The sequence below is a fragment of the Aedes albopictus genome, unplaced genomic scaffold (assembly GCF_035046485.1).
Source record: "Aedes albopictus strain Foshan unplaced genomic scaffold, AalbF5 HiC_scaffold_437, whole genome shotgun sequence".
Classification (NCBI taxonomy): domain Eukaryota; kingdom Metazoa; phylum Arthropoda; class Insecta; order Diptera; family Culicidae; genus Aedes; species Aedes albopictus.
The window spans coordinates 6,658-25,000 of NW_026917240.1; the positions used below are offsets into that span (position 1 = coordinate 6,658).

The following is an 18,343-nucleotide window of genomic DNA, read 5'->3' on the forward strand; positions in this document are numbered from 1 at the left end:
AAAGCAATGTTGAAGTTTTGGCTAATTTGGTATTTTATGAGAAAAATAATCTAATCGCTATAACTCTCTTCCGTGCTAACAATCTTAAGTTAAGTAAAAAGTTTTTCAAAGCTTATTGTATAAGTTATAAAGCTCAAAATTGTATTGACCCTGTGTATTTTAGGGCTTAGATCACTGTTGGGTCTTAAAATGCTGAAATAAGTATTTTCAATCCTTTCGCCTGAATGACCCACCTTACCCACTTTACTCTTTTCCCTGCATATACGCATAATAGCAATAACTGTAACACTGTTTAGCGCTAATTCTAATTCTATTTCCGGTCTCTCTCTCTTCCTCCTATCCATCCTCTCCCCGTTATTACAGGAATATAAGGATTTGCATAGATGTCACGCATCATCAGCACGACCCCACTACGACGAGCTGCTACGACAGGAGTTTTGATTTTCGCGGAGATACATAAATCGATTGATTGTCGTCGGAACTGGGGAAGGAACGGGGAATTAAAAACGTAAGTATTTGTGATAGATTTCTCTTTTGCGCTGACTGACGACATGACTACGTCGAGTATACGTGTTGTGTGCTGCAGAGCGGTAGGTATAGGATAGAGAGGTGGCGAAGTAGGTATACGGCCGGTGGTGGCAATCTTTCGCTGGAATTTATGGCGATGCTCTGCTGCCAAGGCAAAGGCAAGACAGCGGAAAAGTGAATGCGTTGTGTTTTGACGTTTTCGTTCATTGCTGCTACTCATTATACACGATCTCTTGGCGCTTGTTTCTTTTATTTTTGATTACAATACTTGTAGGAGGCGGTACCGAACGATCATAGTACCTGCACGTTTCTCGGAAACCTTGGAGTCTCGTTTGTGCTGTTCGGAAGTGCTCAATAAGGGAGTTCGCTACGACGAAAATGGGAAAGGATACATCAGCATAAGGCAGACACTGCACAGCATCCACAGCAGTGTTTTCATCATGTATGCTACTAGAAGATGATATACATGACATGGAGTCACCAAAGTGAGAGTTATTGATCGGTGATGCTCATGAGCATATTGTCCTCCGGTTCGTGCGCGTTATGCTGTGTAGTGTTTCGGGAAGATAGCAACACTGGCCACTACTAGTTACCTACACTTTTGCGCTTTAATGCTCCCGTCCGTAGTGAATCAAGTGAACGGTGCATGAGAAGACGAAGAGAAAAGAGTAAGAGAAGATCATTGTGCGCGGTCTGGATAATGAAGATGAGTACGGAAACTGGGTGGTTCAAGACGACAGGCGGAAGATGATGACGATGTCTACTATACGATATAGAGGCGAAAAAGTGTACGGTCGTGTGATAGAGAGTGTATTTATGAAGAAAAAGAAGTTTTCATTTATTTTTTAATCGTGAAGGCTCTCGCTCTCTTTCTCTCGTGTTAGGCAAAAGTACTTACTCGCGTGCAAGCAAGGAGCAACCATCAAAGCAAGGTGTGATGAAAAGAAATGGATGAAGAAGAAGTAGAAGAGAAATCTGCATATGTGAGAATATCGGTACACCGCTACTGTGCACGTAGATACCTTCAAAACACATCGCGGACGTGAAAAGAAAGGAGAGCAAGTAGTGTTATATTCGAAGAAGAACAAAAAATAATACTCAATTGGAAACAACAACAGCAATAACAACACCATGCCACAGTGTGCGCGTGTATTGGTGTGGCATTGATTGGCGAGCGTAAATGTGTGTGTGTATTGGTGAGACACTCCAAAACATGGCAAACATTGAAAGTGTGAGGCGTAATGTCGTCATGATTAATTGTGATTTGTTTATTTGCTCTGATGGGATTCGAAGAAGTGTGATTCTGACTGACCATTGGGTGCTTTACAAGTGCAACAACGTTACACCCGAACTGGTGGGAACTCGCAGGGCCATCCGCGACCTATCGAGAGAGTGTGATGGGACTGAAGTGATGCACATTCTCGCATTTTATTGATTAATCTGGTGATAAGCAGCAGCGCAGACAGCACCTACTAGAGCTGTTGTAATGGTGTGCAAATATGTGACCTCAAGCGCGGTTGTTCAGTGCAGCTAGCTGTCTGTCGACGATGATGGTGCGTGTGACGACGTAGGTATACAAGGTGCTCGGACTGCCTTGCCTTGGCGGAAGATAAGGAAGGATATTCACTGTCTACAACAGGTGTATATGCGAGTATTACATGTGTTATAGCTTCGAAATTGCTCGTAGTGGCAATACAATTTTGAAGGCGAGTCATAATTGGAACATTAGTGAACAGAGAAGACCAGAGAGAAATATGTAAACATAAAATTGTGCGTTCCAATAGCTACCTGTGAAATCGTTTGAACGGTTTTGCTTCACTTGACTTCAATGAATTGTTTACATGTTAAAAATATTGTCATTTGGTGGCTATTATACTTGTGGAATTCTACGATTGGTGATCTACGTACAAGTATGGCTTGTCTGAATGAAGTTATAGAGACTTCGTGATTTCAATAGCGGGAAATGGAATACATGTAGGGTAGGAGCATTTTCCCCCTAATATATTAGGGGGATTCACTAAACAGCGTAAACCGATTAAACTGATTGACCGTCGCGATCACCAAGGCAATCTTTAATTATTGAAACGTTTCAAATAAGCAGAAAATCATGGCTTACGCAGCAATTTAATCGGTTTAGTGAGAACCCCTAATATGATTATTAAAGCTGTGAAAACCATAGATAGATTAACAAATGTTATAAATTTTATAACGATTTTAAAGAGGTTTTATGCCTTTTTGAGAAAGATTTCGTAGATGAGGAAAACACTCAAAAGGGCTTTTCCCTCTTTCAAAATTTTTAGTTAAAATAACAGTAACAATAACAAATGTTATAAAAAAAAACCCTCAAAAATTTACTTTGGCCAGGGTGCTCCTAATTTGGCCATTCCTATGAGAAATACAAATGATGAGCCGTTTCACGAGACGTTTCGGATCAGATGATCGTTCATTTCATGAATGCAAATTTAACAGAAGGCCGCATCGTAACACGCGGGTGTATATATCAATATCAACACTGTTGTCATTCCGCAAAATATACTATTGGCCAAAATAAAATCCAAAATTAAAAATGTAGCCAAATCTGACCCAGTGCTTCTATTTTGGCCAGTGCCAGTCAACTGTTACCTTGACTTCTGTATTATAGATATATAGATTGAAACATTTTCTTTTGCTATTTTTTATTTCTTGCAACATTAACAACACCGTTTCCCGAAGTTTTGCTCGAACAGCATAAAATAAGGCTAGAAATCATAATACCCACACTGTTGGGGGCATTCATCTCCAGTTCGGCGAAACTCATATCGAAAGCAGCGTTTATTTTACGCCAGCTTCAATGCTGTAATATATTTCTGTTTGTATTAAAAATGTACTTATAATATATAATTAGGGTCTTACATGATAGTTTCAGAGCCTATTCTGGTACAGATACAACCGCTCCATCCAACTGATAGTAAGTTTAACACTATCTAATGCATATCACAATGTGCATGGAATAAATATACGAAATGCTACTTCAAATACGTGTTGCCAGTTTCACTAAATTTCTTGCATAACCGCCGCAACACACACTTTTTGCATCATTTACTTGCAGAAGCGATAAATTTACCTTCTCATCATACAAAAATTCAGCTGATTAATTACAAATCTTCACCGATTTGGATCACCAGTTCCTAATTTTTCACAGTTAAGAAGAACAAGAACATGCAGAAAAGTAAAAGAAAACTGTTTTCTTTCAATTCTGATTCCTTGAAGACAGCAGCACAGGATGCGTATAGGCTAAACCAGATGACCCCCAATTGCAGTCGTCAAATTTTGCTGATTTTTTGCTCTAGAAGTTACTATTTTCCATTTGCAATGGCTTCTAATATCATCAATCTCGATGCCCACGGCAACAGACACCGAATTAGTCAGCTAACAAAAAATCCGGAAGATAGCCCGCCGGAGGCATAGCAAGAGCTCCTCAAATTTATCATATAAATTGTTCGTATGTACCTACCGGATCTAAGCGCATCTGAAAGAGAATTAAATTTTCTTTCCAAAAAGTGCTCGTTTGTTTCTCTACGATGCGGAATTCGATATGAAAAAGTGAAAAAAGTGCACTTTGCCTATGCTGCGCCATGTGAAATTTTGGCGGAGTCACGTTTTTCATAGAGTTCTCATTCCTGCCACCAGATGCGGAGGGATCGTTAGCTTCCGTTGGATTAACCTATTAAAAAGCAAACATAATTCTTAAGGTACACCGGGGCAAGTTGAAACGGGTGGGGCAACATGAAACTGCGGGTTAACATGATGTTATCCAATGATGGTAAACAGCTTGAATATTATTACACATAGTTATGGATTCAACCAATCTTTTGGCGAAAGAAAAAAAAATCAAATTATATTGAAATCTATTTCAAAAACTTCGCGTTTCATCTTGCCCCGGTCTACCTTATTTTATTTGCCATAAAATACTCAGTTAATGAAGTAACTGTTTCAGGCAATTTTAAGTACCATCAAACCCATTTCATTTTTTTACAAAATAATGGTCATAGGTATAAAATATTTTACTTTACAAACTATTAAAACAAAAAATATATTTGAAGCTAACAATGAGTTAGCATCCATGATTTTTCAGTATATTGGTGAAAGTTCACAAAATTGGATCAATTAGATCTTGGTAAACGACCCAATTCACTGAGGTGATCGCTTTATGATCAATATTCTTGAATCTTAGTCATAGTTGATGATGTATTCCAACATTTTGCGATAAGCTTGACGCATCCTTTTAGTTACAAACCGCCAGACGGAAATCTGAATATGTACTGCGAGGTGTTGGATGCTGAGATAGGAACATTTTGTTGGAAGGAGATTATCTGCCTTGAAGTCAAAGTACGAATGAGTCCACACTTCCTTTTGGCCTTTCATACAACAAAATAGGGAATGTACAGACTGTCCAACATGTTGATCTTGCTTTAAGAGGAACCGTGCAATATGGCAAGTCCTACACTGGTGGTAGCGTTACATCACATCACAAAACTTTCTCTTCTAATCTGAATTATACGACCTAATTTCAGACGGGCTTGGTGGTCTAGTGGCTACCGCTTCTGATTCGTATGCAGAAGGTCATGGGTTCAATCCCTGGCCCGTCCTTTTCATCCTACTTTGTATCTTTCTATCCACTTTCTCTCACTCTCTCTTCTCTACATATACAACTCATGTATATTCATATGTTCATAGCCATCGCTAGAACCAGAAACGAATTGAAAAAAGTCGTTTCCCTCCCTTCCAACTTCCACTCACAGCACAGTGTATATATAACGCCTGTAAGTTATGCAACCAAAGCGTGCTGTGCCGCTTGACCTTATTCACCTTATTCACCACACAATCTATCACGAACACTATAAATAACCCTATCCATGGATCGCATCACCGACCCAACGGTGACTCCCAGATCTCCCATCCTTTCCGTCTAACAAATACCCCAGTCCGTGCGGGTTGTGGGACGCAGAGTGCTCTCGGTCTCTAGTAGCAACAACCAGTACACTCTAACATTCCTTTCCCTTCCCAGCTGACTATAAGGACTTGGCCGGCGCCGTTATTGATCAAATATGCATGAGCTGCTAAAATTGCACTTTGAGAATAAGTGGAATGTCCAGCCCCTTATTCAGTTGGATCACAGTGCAACTGGTTCCAGTTCAGATCAATCACGGAGGAGCAACCATTGACATGTATAGTCAGAATTGATCGTGATCGTTTTTTAATCTGAATTATACGACCTAATTTCATGCATTTTGGCTGTTTGAAACCCCTTCATGATGAACAGAATAACTTTGCCAATAATTTCATAGTCATTATAATATGTCTAGTTTTGTGGGTTCTGTGGTCATGTTTTTTGCTGACTCTCTAAACAAACACGAGAAAGAAGGATGGATGGAGGGGCCATTCGCCCTCCCTTTCATACCGCTCTTTCTCGTGTGAGCAGGAAAAAAGAAAAAGCTGGCTACGCCCGTGTCTAGTGTTTTGTTATTTTAAACCTTTATTAAGCAAATCATGGGATTTTTTTGCAGTTTTTTTTTGTAGATCCTCGGGATAAGTTTTGGTCTAAACATACGGATATTGCCGAGCTTCTCAAAGCGCTTTTTCTAAATTTTCTAATTTTTAGAAGAATTCTCAAAAGACTGTCAGAGAATATTTCAGGAATTTTTTTTGAAGGAATTTGCAACTATAATTTTAGCGGAATTTATTAGGAAGTTCAAAAACGTCTATGGAAAAGCTGAAGACACATTTCATGCATCAAATCTGATCGTTTGATATATTGGTTGGCATGTATTTAACAACATACCAATTTTTAAAATCAAAATTTTGATTCTCGTGCAAAACGTACCTAACGCGTTGAATGTGTCCGAAGAATCTCCACAAACCTAATTACTGATATTATGTATTCCTGAATAAGTTTCTGTGACAGTTGGTACTGAAACTAAAAAATATATAGGGTCTTGGACCATTTGGGCAGGGGGGGCCTATTTTGGGAACTTCCTGCCTTAATTCAGACAATTTCACATCAATTGACGTGAATTTTTGTGCATGGCTAGTACGAATCTCACCGTGTCCCAAAAATCAAATCATTTGGATCAAAATTGACTGAGTTACAGCAGCAAGTGTCCAATATAGGTCCTCCTGCCCAAATGTTCCTAGACCCTACTATATTCTTGACAATAGCAAAAGTTCGTGTGCTGTAGTTTCTTAAGTATTCCGATTGTTTCGTAATGCATTTATTTACCGGTTTTTCTTTTTAATCCTCTAAAAAAGATCAGCCGAAGTATTAAACTATTAAAGTAATGGAAGTATTTCTAATGGGGTACCGTACCGAGCCACTGGGGCAGTGGCTGGTATTTTGGGCAGTTTTCGCTGTAATAACTAAGTTACCAATTGATTTAAAATCTCGTACCATCTCCATATTATACATATCTCACTGCAAAATCTCGTTAATACCAGACTTGACAGAAACTCCCTCGCGAGAAAATGTGGAAGCGATTTCGACGATTTTCTGACGAGAAAAATAAAACTCAGAAATCACAACGCAAACCCTGAACAGCACCAGCGTTAGCTTGTCCAACAGCGAGGAGTTCGTCCAACACTCATAATTGCTTGTTGTGTTTCTCACGTCCACTCACACTCAAAAAGCTCTCGCGAGTATCACTCCCATACAAAGCAACACTCTCGAGGCAAAAATCACACTCTTTTATTCGAAATCATCATCGGCTCTTTTTTCGTTCCCCTCTTCCTCGCTCAATTTTTATTGCCTCTCTATTTGGGTTTCGTTCGCTCCCGCGCGACACGGCTGAAGCAAAACACCGCTCTAGAGCATGTTGCAAAACTCTTGATTTTGAAGAGAATTATCAAGCCTGGTTAATACTGATAATAGTTATTTATGTAACGAGTTGCAAAAAGTTGATTTTTTCAATACGAGTCGTACATTTATTCAACGAGGCTTGGGGAGTTGGATAAATACGAAGAGTGCTGAAAAAATCGAATTTTGCAACGAGTTCCATACAATATTTTATGCAATGATTTTTTCATTATATAACTAATTTGGGTTGCATAATGTTCATAATGCAACTCAAATGAGTTGCATAATGAATATTATGCAACTATTTTTCATATGCAAGTCATTTCAGTTCAGTTTTCATTATGCAACTCAAACCAGTTCGGAAAAATTGGCTATTATGATACCAAAATGAGTTATATAAAATTGAAATTAGGATACTGAATTGCATAAAAAAAATATATCGGCAGGTTTGTTCTCTTCGCCATGGGGGGTGTTGCAAGTGTTTCAGACAACAACCCTGCAAAGTTTGGCACACGAAATCATGGAGCACAGAGAGCACGATGGGCGTACCAGATGAAGTATGGTGAGTATTGAGCGTGACCGAAGGGGCGTTTTCTTGGGCTTCTGGAATGATTTCGAGAGACAGAAGTGATCAGATGGATTTCAGAAGAAGGGTTTCAAGAAGGTTTTAGGAAAATTTCCAATGGTTTCAGGTGCGTTTGAGGTGGTTCTGGGGGCTGTAGACCCTAGAAAGCCCCTTCATATGAATCCTCATGAGCCCCTTTGAAGCCCCTTGAAATGTCTGAAACCTGCTGAATCCATCTGGAACACACACAAATGTCCCTAAAGATAATTCCTAAACCCCCTGAATTATCACTGAAACTCTTAGAAACGCCTTTGAAGACCCCCTTCTGGCATCCCTGCAACTCCTAGACATCGTTCTGAAACCTCCTGACATCCTTCTAAAACCTTGTTGAAAACCTCATGAATCTCCCTGAAACTCCTTGAAAGATCCCTAAGATCTTCCTGAAACTGTCCTGGAGTCTCCGAAAATGTTTCTGTGCTCCAAAGAATTCCTTTAAACGCCTATCAAATCCCATGAAACCTACGAGTACCTCAATAAACGCTCGCGAATATAGGCCTCATGATCTACGAGCGCAATTAATAGGTTGTTGTTCCATAAATGATACGGTACCAATATCATACAGGTCCATAAGGCATAGTTCTCTCGAGTATTCATTTTTAAAAATGCTCTAGGTAATCCGCGAGTAAAAGCCTTATGAGCTACATGCGTTGTGCAACGTCCGACAGGTCCATGATGGTGTACAGAAATAATTCCAAAAGATGTTCTGGGTCATCCAAGAACTTCCTTGAATAAAAGGCCTTAAGATCTTAATCGATGAATTCATTACTGGTACGGTGCAACATCTTACAGGTTCATAAAGCATTGTTCTGTAAAGAACTACTAGTTTCCAAAGATGTTCTAGGTCCTCCAAGAGCTTCCGCGAGTAAAGGCCTTAAAATCTACAAGCGTAATCAATGAATTGATGCTACATTACTGATACGGTACAACATTCTACAAGTCCATTGTGCTGAAGAGAATAAATTCCCAACTATATTCGCGGTCCTCCAAGAAATTCCGCGTGTGAAGGCCTTAAGATCTACAAGCATAATCGATGGATTGTTGTTAAATAACTGATACGAACATCGGTCAGGTTCACAGCACATGGTTCTGTAAAAAAACGCTTTCCAAAGGTGTTGTAGGTCTTCCAAAAACTTCCATGAATACAGGCTTTAAGATCTACAAGTGCAATCAATGGATTGTTGTTACATAATTATTGATATGGTGCAACATCCTACTGGTCCATACGGTACATTACGGCAGCAAGCTGTTCTGAATGTGATGTTCTGGTGATCGCAAAACACTGTTTAACGACAGTAACACTTAACGAAAACAACAAACTCAAAATCAGAAGTTCAATGCTACTCTAAAAGGACAATCGTAACACTGCCAAATTCCTCCACCTTTACCCTACTTGTACATAATATACAGAACATTCGCATGGAAATTTACTTCCCCATAAAGTAGGCACATCTAGCTGTAAAAACCCATTAAAGGAAACCTAATCACGTTCCGTTTTGGTTTACGTTTCATAACTCGTGCGCATGTACAGCGCACAAGTAAAGTCATGTTTATCTATAGCTTTTGTCTACCCTAGACAAGACGACTCGTTTGGATGTTTACCTACCTGCATTGGAGTTTTTTTTCCTTAGGTCTGCATCAGTCTCATTAGTGTTAGAATTGTGTTTGTAAACATTGATGCCGATTCAAATTTAGCAAAATTGTGATATTTACCATTTGTTTTGATGTACTTTTTCTGGGTAATATTGTTGTCAATGATCTCCTTTTTTTCTCAATAAATATTTGCCAAGAGATCTATTAGTAGCTTTTTAATTTTATGTTAAAATATACCTATACACTTTTTCCCCTTTCTCTAATAAGTGTTTATACTTCTCCTTTTTCATTTTCAGATTGTCCAATGTAACTAGACTTATCCACATGCAATTAACAATATTTAAACACAAGCATTAATCGTACATACAACAAGCAAGAAATACTACATATAGCTACGAATAACAAGTCACCCTCACTAGTGAGAGTTCTACAATTGAGGGACCGTTTTACAGGACGTGTCCCTAAAAAATCCCGAATCCCGGAGACCTGCCTAGCTAGCAGCAACAGCAGCGGCAGCAGGAGGTCACCACCACTGAACGCAAACACAACACAAACCACCCCCCTTTTTAACTGTTCGATCGTCCCGAGCGCTCCCCTGCACGGTGGCAAACGACAACAGCAGCTGCTCGTCGTTGGCACAGTATGTCGCAGAAGGGCCAGAAGCGATCGAATCGAGCAGAAAATGATGGACCACCGCCGATCAAGAAGCGCAAGGGCCGCCCCGCGGTCTCGTCGATGGAGGAGGACAACTCGCTCACGTCCAACACCGGTGGTCCGACGACGCCGACCAAGAACTGGCAACCGCGGGCGGTCATCGACATCAAGATGTCCAGTATATACAACCGTACTGCACCGGAAGCACCGGCTGAATTGTTTAGGTGAGTAGGCAGCTATGATGGTTAATGTTTATATAAGGTAGATGATATGATCGAACAGTTAGTATGCTAGGGCATATGGTGAGGAATAAATTCCTATTAACATTTCACCATCGGGATATTTCAGAGAATTTCTCCAGAACTTCATACCAAAAACTCAGCGGCAATTCCTCTCAGGGAGTTTCTGCGATGATTTCTACTGATATTAACGTAAGAGTCTCGTCTGGAGTGTCTTTTATAAACATTATATGATTTTTCTAAGTATTTAAGAATCGTTCCAGAGTTTGTCTTGGATTGGATTCTTTAGCAAGTTTCTTTCGGAATTCCTTTTCGTGATTCTTTTTTTTGTAATTCGAAAGTACTTTTAGCATTCCTCAATGGGTACCATCTGAAATTCACCCAGGAATGTTTCTGGAATTCCTCTAAGTAGGTAATCTTGTACAGTTCTGCTTGGTTAATTCTTGCAATAAGTTGAGAAGCTTTTTTTGGAGTTCTCTATGAGTTTCTTCTTTGATTCGTGATAAGAGTTTTTTCAATGATTGGGTGCTTCAGATAAAACTGCTCAATAAAATTTTACAAAATTTTGTATTATGCAATGAGAAAAAAAAGAACAGGGGTTTGGGACCCTAGAAGTATCATAGTGAAAGATTTTTTGAAAAATATTGGACCGGGCCTGCACAGCTTATGACCGAAGTTTGTATGGATAACTTGAGGTGTGCAATTGATATGCACATTAGAACGTGCATACATATAAGCGTTTTCGGTGCTTTCATTCGTTCCGCCATTTTTGAACCGATTTTGATTGTATTTTCATGAATTTTTGTTCAGACTGCCCTCCAGAAATAAGTTTTTAACAAGGCGAAACTGGACGCATTTTCTAAGTTTTGGATATTTGATTTTTTATTGAATAAGGAAGCAAGATTTTTAAATATGCTTTTTGTACACAAAATTTTGAAGGAATTTCTACAGATCTGCTGGAAGATTCATTAGATTGAACACCTGGAGAAGCCCTCTGAACAAACTGTTGAGAAATCCCCGGAAGGGATTTTCTAGGGGAATTCGCAGAAAAAAGTGCTTGTGGAATTCCTAGAGAAAAACTTCTACAGGAATGCCCAGAGGAAACTTTTAGAGAAATTCCAAGAGGAAACTCCTACAAGAATTCTTTGGGGGAATCTGCAGTAATCTCAAGAAAAAACACCTGTAGGAATCCCCAAATTGCACTCCTGGAAAAATATGCAGGAGAAACTCCAGAAGGAATATCTTAGTGAAAATCCTGGGGATTCCTCAAAACGGAGTTCTGTTGAAATCTGAAGATTCCTTAGATTGAATACCTAGAGAAACCCTCTGAACAAACTTCTGGGAAATCCCCAGTAGGGATTTTCTATAAGAATTCTAAGAAATAACTGCAGGCGTAATCTTCAGAGAAAACTCCCAGAGGAATCCCAAGAAGGAACTCCTGGATAAAATCTTAGAGGGAGCTCCTGGGGAAAAAAATCCTGATGAGAACTTTCATTGATTTTTTTAAATGAAAATTTCTGATAGAATAGTCCTGGAGGAATGTACAAAGCGAACTCCTGGATCATTTCACTACAGAAACTTCCATTGAAATTGTTAATGCCAGAAGTTCAATTCGTGAATGGTTCTTTTCTTTATATTTAAATCACTAGAGCACTAGGTCTACTTGTCTGTGATTACTAGTGGTTTTTCATGGTTCATTATGGTATGTAGTACACTGTACACTTGAAGTATCTGATATGAACAGAAAATATTTCGGATAATATTCACTAGTACTTGGTAATTAGTATTACGACTTGTCTAGTAGCGATACTTGTAATGTCTTCTGGTAATCATTGTCATTAGGACTCAGTAACGATTCCCTAACCTCAAATCTACCTGTTCAACGAACGTAAATTCTTGATTTTTTTTCTTCAAATAAGCTTGTAATTTGTAGAAAATAACGAGAACAGTTGTTTCCGTCTATTTTCAATTTGTTTCTGATCCTTAATTCCCCGCAACTGCAAGTTCTAGGGTCGTTGAACAGGTAAAAAGTGAGGTTACGAAACGTCATTGCGTCTTGTATGGTTCTTATACAATGCATGAACTAATTACAAAAGGTTTACGTATACTTTCAGTAGTTCACAATTTGACTTATTCTATTTTTTGGTAATTGTAATAGTGAAAGGGAGAAATTACAGAGAAACAGACGTCGCATTCTGCTCACCTCCCATCGATAACCTTTTTAACGGCTGAATCAAATATTCGCTAGTAGGTCAATCGGCCACACGCAGCGCTGGCATCGTTTTTGCTCATGTTTGACGTTTGCTCACTACCGCCACCTAGTGATGGCCTGGCCAAACAAAATAATTTTAACATTGGGCGATCACGTTTTTGTGACGATGTTTTTTTTAATGAATTTTCTTCTATTTCTCTGTGGAGAAACCTTATTTACATACATAGGAAAGACTGTTTAAAGGATCTAAGTCGAGGAATTCAATACGTTTACTGCCTGAACAGAAATCTTCAGAGGGAATTTCTGGAGAAATCCTCAGTGTGAGCTCATGGATAAATAGCCAGAAGCAACAGCTGGAGAATCTCCCTGAAGGCACCTTCATTGAAACCTCAGAGAAAAAAAAATCCAGGGAAAATCTCCGGATGGAACACCTAGAAGAATCCCCAAAGGAATTTCCTGGATATGAAAGTAACTGCTGGAGAAATTTCCAGAAGAAACTCCCGCAGAAATTAACAGAAGGAATCTCCAGAAGAAATTCCTATTTCAATTCTCAAGAGACCCTAAGAAGAGAGACGTAATTACTGGAGGAATCGTCAGATGGAACTCCTGCAAGAATCCCCGAAGGAATTTCGGGAGGAATCCCCGGAAGGAATCCTCTGGAGGAATCCCTAGAACGAAGTTCTAGAGGAATCCCCAAAAGAAACTCCCCAAATGGATATCTGGGACTTACGCCAAAAGTTTTCTCTGGGAATTCCTCCAGGAGTTCCCTCTGAGACTTCGTTCAGTAGATGGGAACTCCTCCAGGAGTTTCTACTTGGATACTTTCGACTGTTGGGAGTTTACACCGGAAAACTTTAACGGCTTTCAGTCTTTTGAGAAGTCAAAACTATATATAGCGTGTTTTCTACGCCCATCGATTCAATTGTATATTCAATCTTTTTCAAGGGTTCATTGTAGATTCCTCCAGTAGTTTTCTCTTGAGATTCCTCCAGTAGTTCCCGCTGGGTATTCTACCAGTAGATCTCTCTAAGGATTTGTTCAGACACGAATGCCACTTAGGTGGTAAAGTGTCTTAAATATTTAATAATAATAAAATCTCCAAGGATTGCTTTACGAGCTTCCTCTGAGGACTCCCCCAAGAGTTTCCTCTAGGAGTTCCTTCTTGAGAAAAGTTTGCTGTGAGGATTAATCCACGAGTTTCCTCTAGGAATTTCGCCTAGAGTTCCCTCGCGGGATTCCTTCAGGAGCTCCCTCTGGGGATTTTTCCAGGACTTCCTTCTGGTGATTCATCCAGTAGATCTCCTCCGGATGTAACCTCTGGGGATTCCTTCAAGAGGTTCCTCTGGGGATTTCTCCTGTAGTTCCCTTTGGGGATTCCTACAAGAATTCCCTCAGGTGTTTCCGCCAGGTTTTTTTTGTTTCTTAGGGAGCACTTTCTTCTGGGAATTTCTCCAAACGATCCCTTTGTGGATTTCCCAGAAGTTTGTTCAGAGAAACTCTTACTTTGATGCAAAAACGTGAGCTTCCTTAAGGAAATTATGATTTTTGAATAATTTATAGGCAAGTACGGTATTTTATTGATGTTAAGAATGGCATTGATGAAAAAATAATCAAAATTAGTGCCGAAAATAACGAAACGAATGAAAACACCGAAAACGCCTAAATGTGTGCACGTTCTAATGTGCATATCAATTGAACACCCCAAGATCTCCATACAAATTTCGATCATAAACTGTGAAGGCCGGTCCAATATTTTTCAAAAATTCTTTCACTATGACACTTCTAGGGTCCAAACCCCTGTTCTTTTTCTGCTCATCGCTTAACAGAAATTGGTGTTGAACGGTGTAATCTTATTGACTGTCAAACGATAAACTGCAACGATCGACGCGCCACCATCTTTCGAATAGTGGAGGGTGTAGGTACCCTTTTCGCGGTGTTGTTTACGGTGAAGCAACACCGCGAAAAAGGTACCTGTGCTCTCCAGCATTCGAAAAATGGTGGCGCGTCGATCGTTCTACGCTAGCGATTTTGCGGTGGGTTGATGACGTTTGGAGGCGAATAGGAAGCATATCTCTAATCTCTAATGATTCCTTCAAAAGTTGTTTTAGGTGTCCTTGAGAGTGTCTTGTGAAATTCTTAATAAGAATCATCCAAGCATGTTTCTTCGATTCTTCGAGAGTTTCTTGTGAGATTCTTACTAAGATTCTTCCAAGTATGTCTCTGAGCTTTCTAATCTCGTAGGTTTTTCGCTATGTTTATAATTCCTCAAGAATTTTCTCATGGAATTCATCCAGGTAATTTCTTGAAATGTCTTTAGACAATCTTTAAAAACGAGATTTTACTATGTTATCTCTAGCACAGAATTACTTTCAGGATTTTCCAAGATTTTGTTTGGGGTTTCTTCAAAAATATTGTATGATTTCGCTTGATTATGTCTTGGAATTTCTTTAGAAAATTCCGTATGATTAGAAATTCCTGGTAAAATTTACCCAATGGTTCTTTCTGGGTTCCTCCAGAAGTCTTTCCTTCAATTTTTTTCTGGGATTACCAGTTCATTCTGGCATTCATTAAAATAATCTTTATGGTATACGTCCAGAAGTTTCTTCTGGGATTCCTGCAAAAGTTTCTTCCAGGATTTCAGCATGAGTTCTTTTTGAGATACAGAAAATACCTCTAAAATTCATGAAAGCCTTCGTTCTTGGGCTGCTTTAAGAGCTTCTGTTGGATTCCCCCAAGAATCGTCTTTGTAATTTCTCCAGAATTTCCTACTGGGTTTGTTCCGAAAGTTTGTTTTCTTGGAATTCTCCAAGTTTTCCTACTGGATTTCCTCCAAAAAGTCCTTCAGGAAATAATCCAGTAATGCCTTCTGGATAACTTCAAGAATAAGAACTCGGCTTGGTAGGTCATATAGCGTAGTACTCGACGACAGGCGAATCCAAACTCGTTTATAATCCTTATACATACGAAAAGATGATTTCCACCAAGAAAAAACATCCTAAATATTAAATTGTAATTCCCCCCTCACAGGAAGGATCTTATCAGTGCCATGAAGCTACCGGATTCGGAACCACTGGCCGCCGATGAGTACTGGGTCATCAACGACCAGTGGAAACAGGAGTGGGAACGTGGCGTGCAAGTCCCAGTAAATCCGGACTCGTTACCAGAACCCTCCGTATCCATCATTCAGGAGAACTTCTACAAGAAACGACAGGACTTCAAGCTGTAAGTGACCGCATCAAGCTCGTCGGAATCCTTGAATTTTTTTTTCTAATCTTTCTATATCCCTCACAGTCCCAAGAACAAGTACATCCGGATAACGAAGGACGAGTCGTTTTCGCACGATCAACACTACTTGTCGAACACGCCGGCCATCTCGGAGCAGGTGTGCTACTACGACCTCGACCAGTGCGACGAAGCGTGGTTGAAGGTCTTCAACGGAGAACGGAATCTAGCCGGACTGGTGCCAGTGACTGACGAGCAATTCGAAAGGGTCGTTGAAGAACTTGAAGTAAGATCTCCGGCGGCACGGTTGGCGTCTGAATTTGGTATTAATATCATCTTCCATTCCACCAACAGGTTCGATGTTGGGATAAAATCCAGGCAATCATGAAAAGCGAAGAAGGTCTTGGCATCGAGTACGACGAAAACGTCATCTGCGACGTGTGTCGCTCACCGGACTCGGAGGAAGCCAACGAGATGGTGTTCTGTGATAATTGCAATATTTGTGTGCACCAGGCCTGTTACGGAATTACGAACATCCCATCTGGTAAGTGTGGTCGATTTCTTAATCGTTAATGTCGAGGTTAGATTAAGCTGTGGGTATCGTATTACCGCTTTTCGAAGCCGTAAGTTTCGAAGGCTTCAGATGTCAGGTATCAGAAGGTCATATTCCGTATTTGAGTGGTTAGGTTCCATTAGATTAACCTAATCATTCATTCCCCGGTATGGTAAACATATATCACTAATGCATTAGGGGTCACCTGTTTAGTGGACTCGTACACTGCCGTGAATCGCATATCAGTCCCATGTTTGCTGGATTTCCTATGCAAATGGGACAGATATGCGATTGACGACAGTACAGCCGGTACAGGCGGTCCGAATTGTTATTCTTAATCTTAGTCAAGTCGGTTATCCTACACTTCGGGCGACAGTTTTTGAGCTGATTCTTCTCTTTTCTCCCCAAACAGGTCAATGGATGTGTCGGACGTGTTCGATGGGCCAGAAGCCGGACTGCGTACTATGCCCGAACAAGGGTGGAGCCATGAAGTCGACTCGATCCGGGCAGAAGTGGGCGCACGTGTCTTGCGCCCTGTGGATACCGGAAGTCAGCATCGGTTCCGTGGACCGAATGGAACCGATTACGAAAATCTCCAGTATACCCCCGAGCAGGTGGGCCCTGATATGCGTTCTCTGTCGGGAGCGCGTCGGAGCCTGCATCCAGTGTTCGGTGAAGACCTGCAAGACGGCGTATCACGTGACGTGCGCCTTCCAGCACGGGCTCGAGATGCGTGCGATCATCGAGGACGAGAACGCCGAAGACGGCGTCAAGTTGCGGTCGTACTGTCAGAAGCACGGTGTTCACAAAGGTAAACGCGATAATAAAAACGCCAACAATAACGCGGGTTCCGCCAGTGAGGAAGAGTCAGGCAGCACCGGGGAAGTGAAACGTAAGAAACGTAAGGACATGACATCGGAGGAACGGAATCAGGCTAGGGCACAACGTATGCAAGAGATCGAGGCCGAGTTCGATAAGCATGTCAGTGTTAAAGATATTAGTTGTCATTTGTTAGATGTTGATCAGGAAGCTATTCACTACATTTATAACTACTGGATACTGAAGCGCAAGTCTGGTCATAATCGTCCACTCTTGCCGCCCAAGTCGGACGATGTAGACATGGTTGCCCAGAATCAAGAACAGGCCGATGATTTGGAAAAGATGAAAATGTTTGTTCACCTACGACAAGATCTCGAACGGGTTCGTAACCTGTGCTATATGGTTAGTCGGAGGGAGAAACTATCGCGATCGTTCTTTCGCATGCGGGAACAAACGTTTCATAAGCAGATCGCAGCCCTTACTCGAGGGCCCGGGGATAAGAAACCTTTAGACGAATCTACAATCGATGTTATCATGCAAGCCAACCATGGTCCTACGATATATGATAGACTATATTCAAGTGATTCCGTTAGTAATAGGGCAGTAATGAGTTTAGAAGATATGTTAGAGCGAATAATTGGTGTACATAGTAGTAGCAGTTCTGGTAGCAACAGTAAGATAAATAACCGTAAACAGCAGCAGCAAAACGAAAAATCAAAGGAGGGAGGCGGTAAGAAACCAACCGACGTAAACGGTATGAATAAAAGTGCTTCGCAACGATCAGCCTCCAATAAGCAGGATAATCCTTACAAACGGACCTACATTAACGGTGCAGCGAGGCGAAGTGTTAGTGATATATCTAGTGAAAGTGACAACCATTCTCGACGAAATTTGAGTACAAGTGCAAGTTCGGCCGAGGATGAAGACGTCAAGAAGAGCTCACCACCAGCGTCGAAGAAGAAAGCCCGCCAAACCAAGGCAGCTGACAGAAAACGGAGAAAAGTGGGATCGTCGACCGAAAAGACTCGAACCAACTCGATGGAAAGTTCCAGTGAGGATGAAGGTAACGAGC

General features: G+C 40.6%; 1 protein-coding gene across 2 annotated transcripts; it reads left to right on the plus strand.

Annotated features, from left to right (window-relative positions):
* Positions 1 to 250: 250 nt before the first annotated feature.
* LOC109413473 (PHD finger protein rhinoceros) lies at positions 251 to 18,343 on the plus strand (the record flags this gene model as incomplete). Of its 2 annotated transcripts, none has more annotated exon segments than XM_062843672.1 (6): positions 251 to 508; positions 9,869 to 10,450; positions 15,705 to 15,899; positions 15,969 to 16,185; positions 16,254 to 16,443; positions 16,865 to 18,343. In XM_062843672.1, coding segments are annotated over 5 exon segments (2,317 nt in total), but the record flags the coding sequence as incomplete, so codon positions are not given.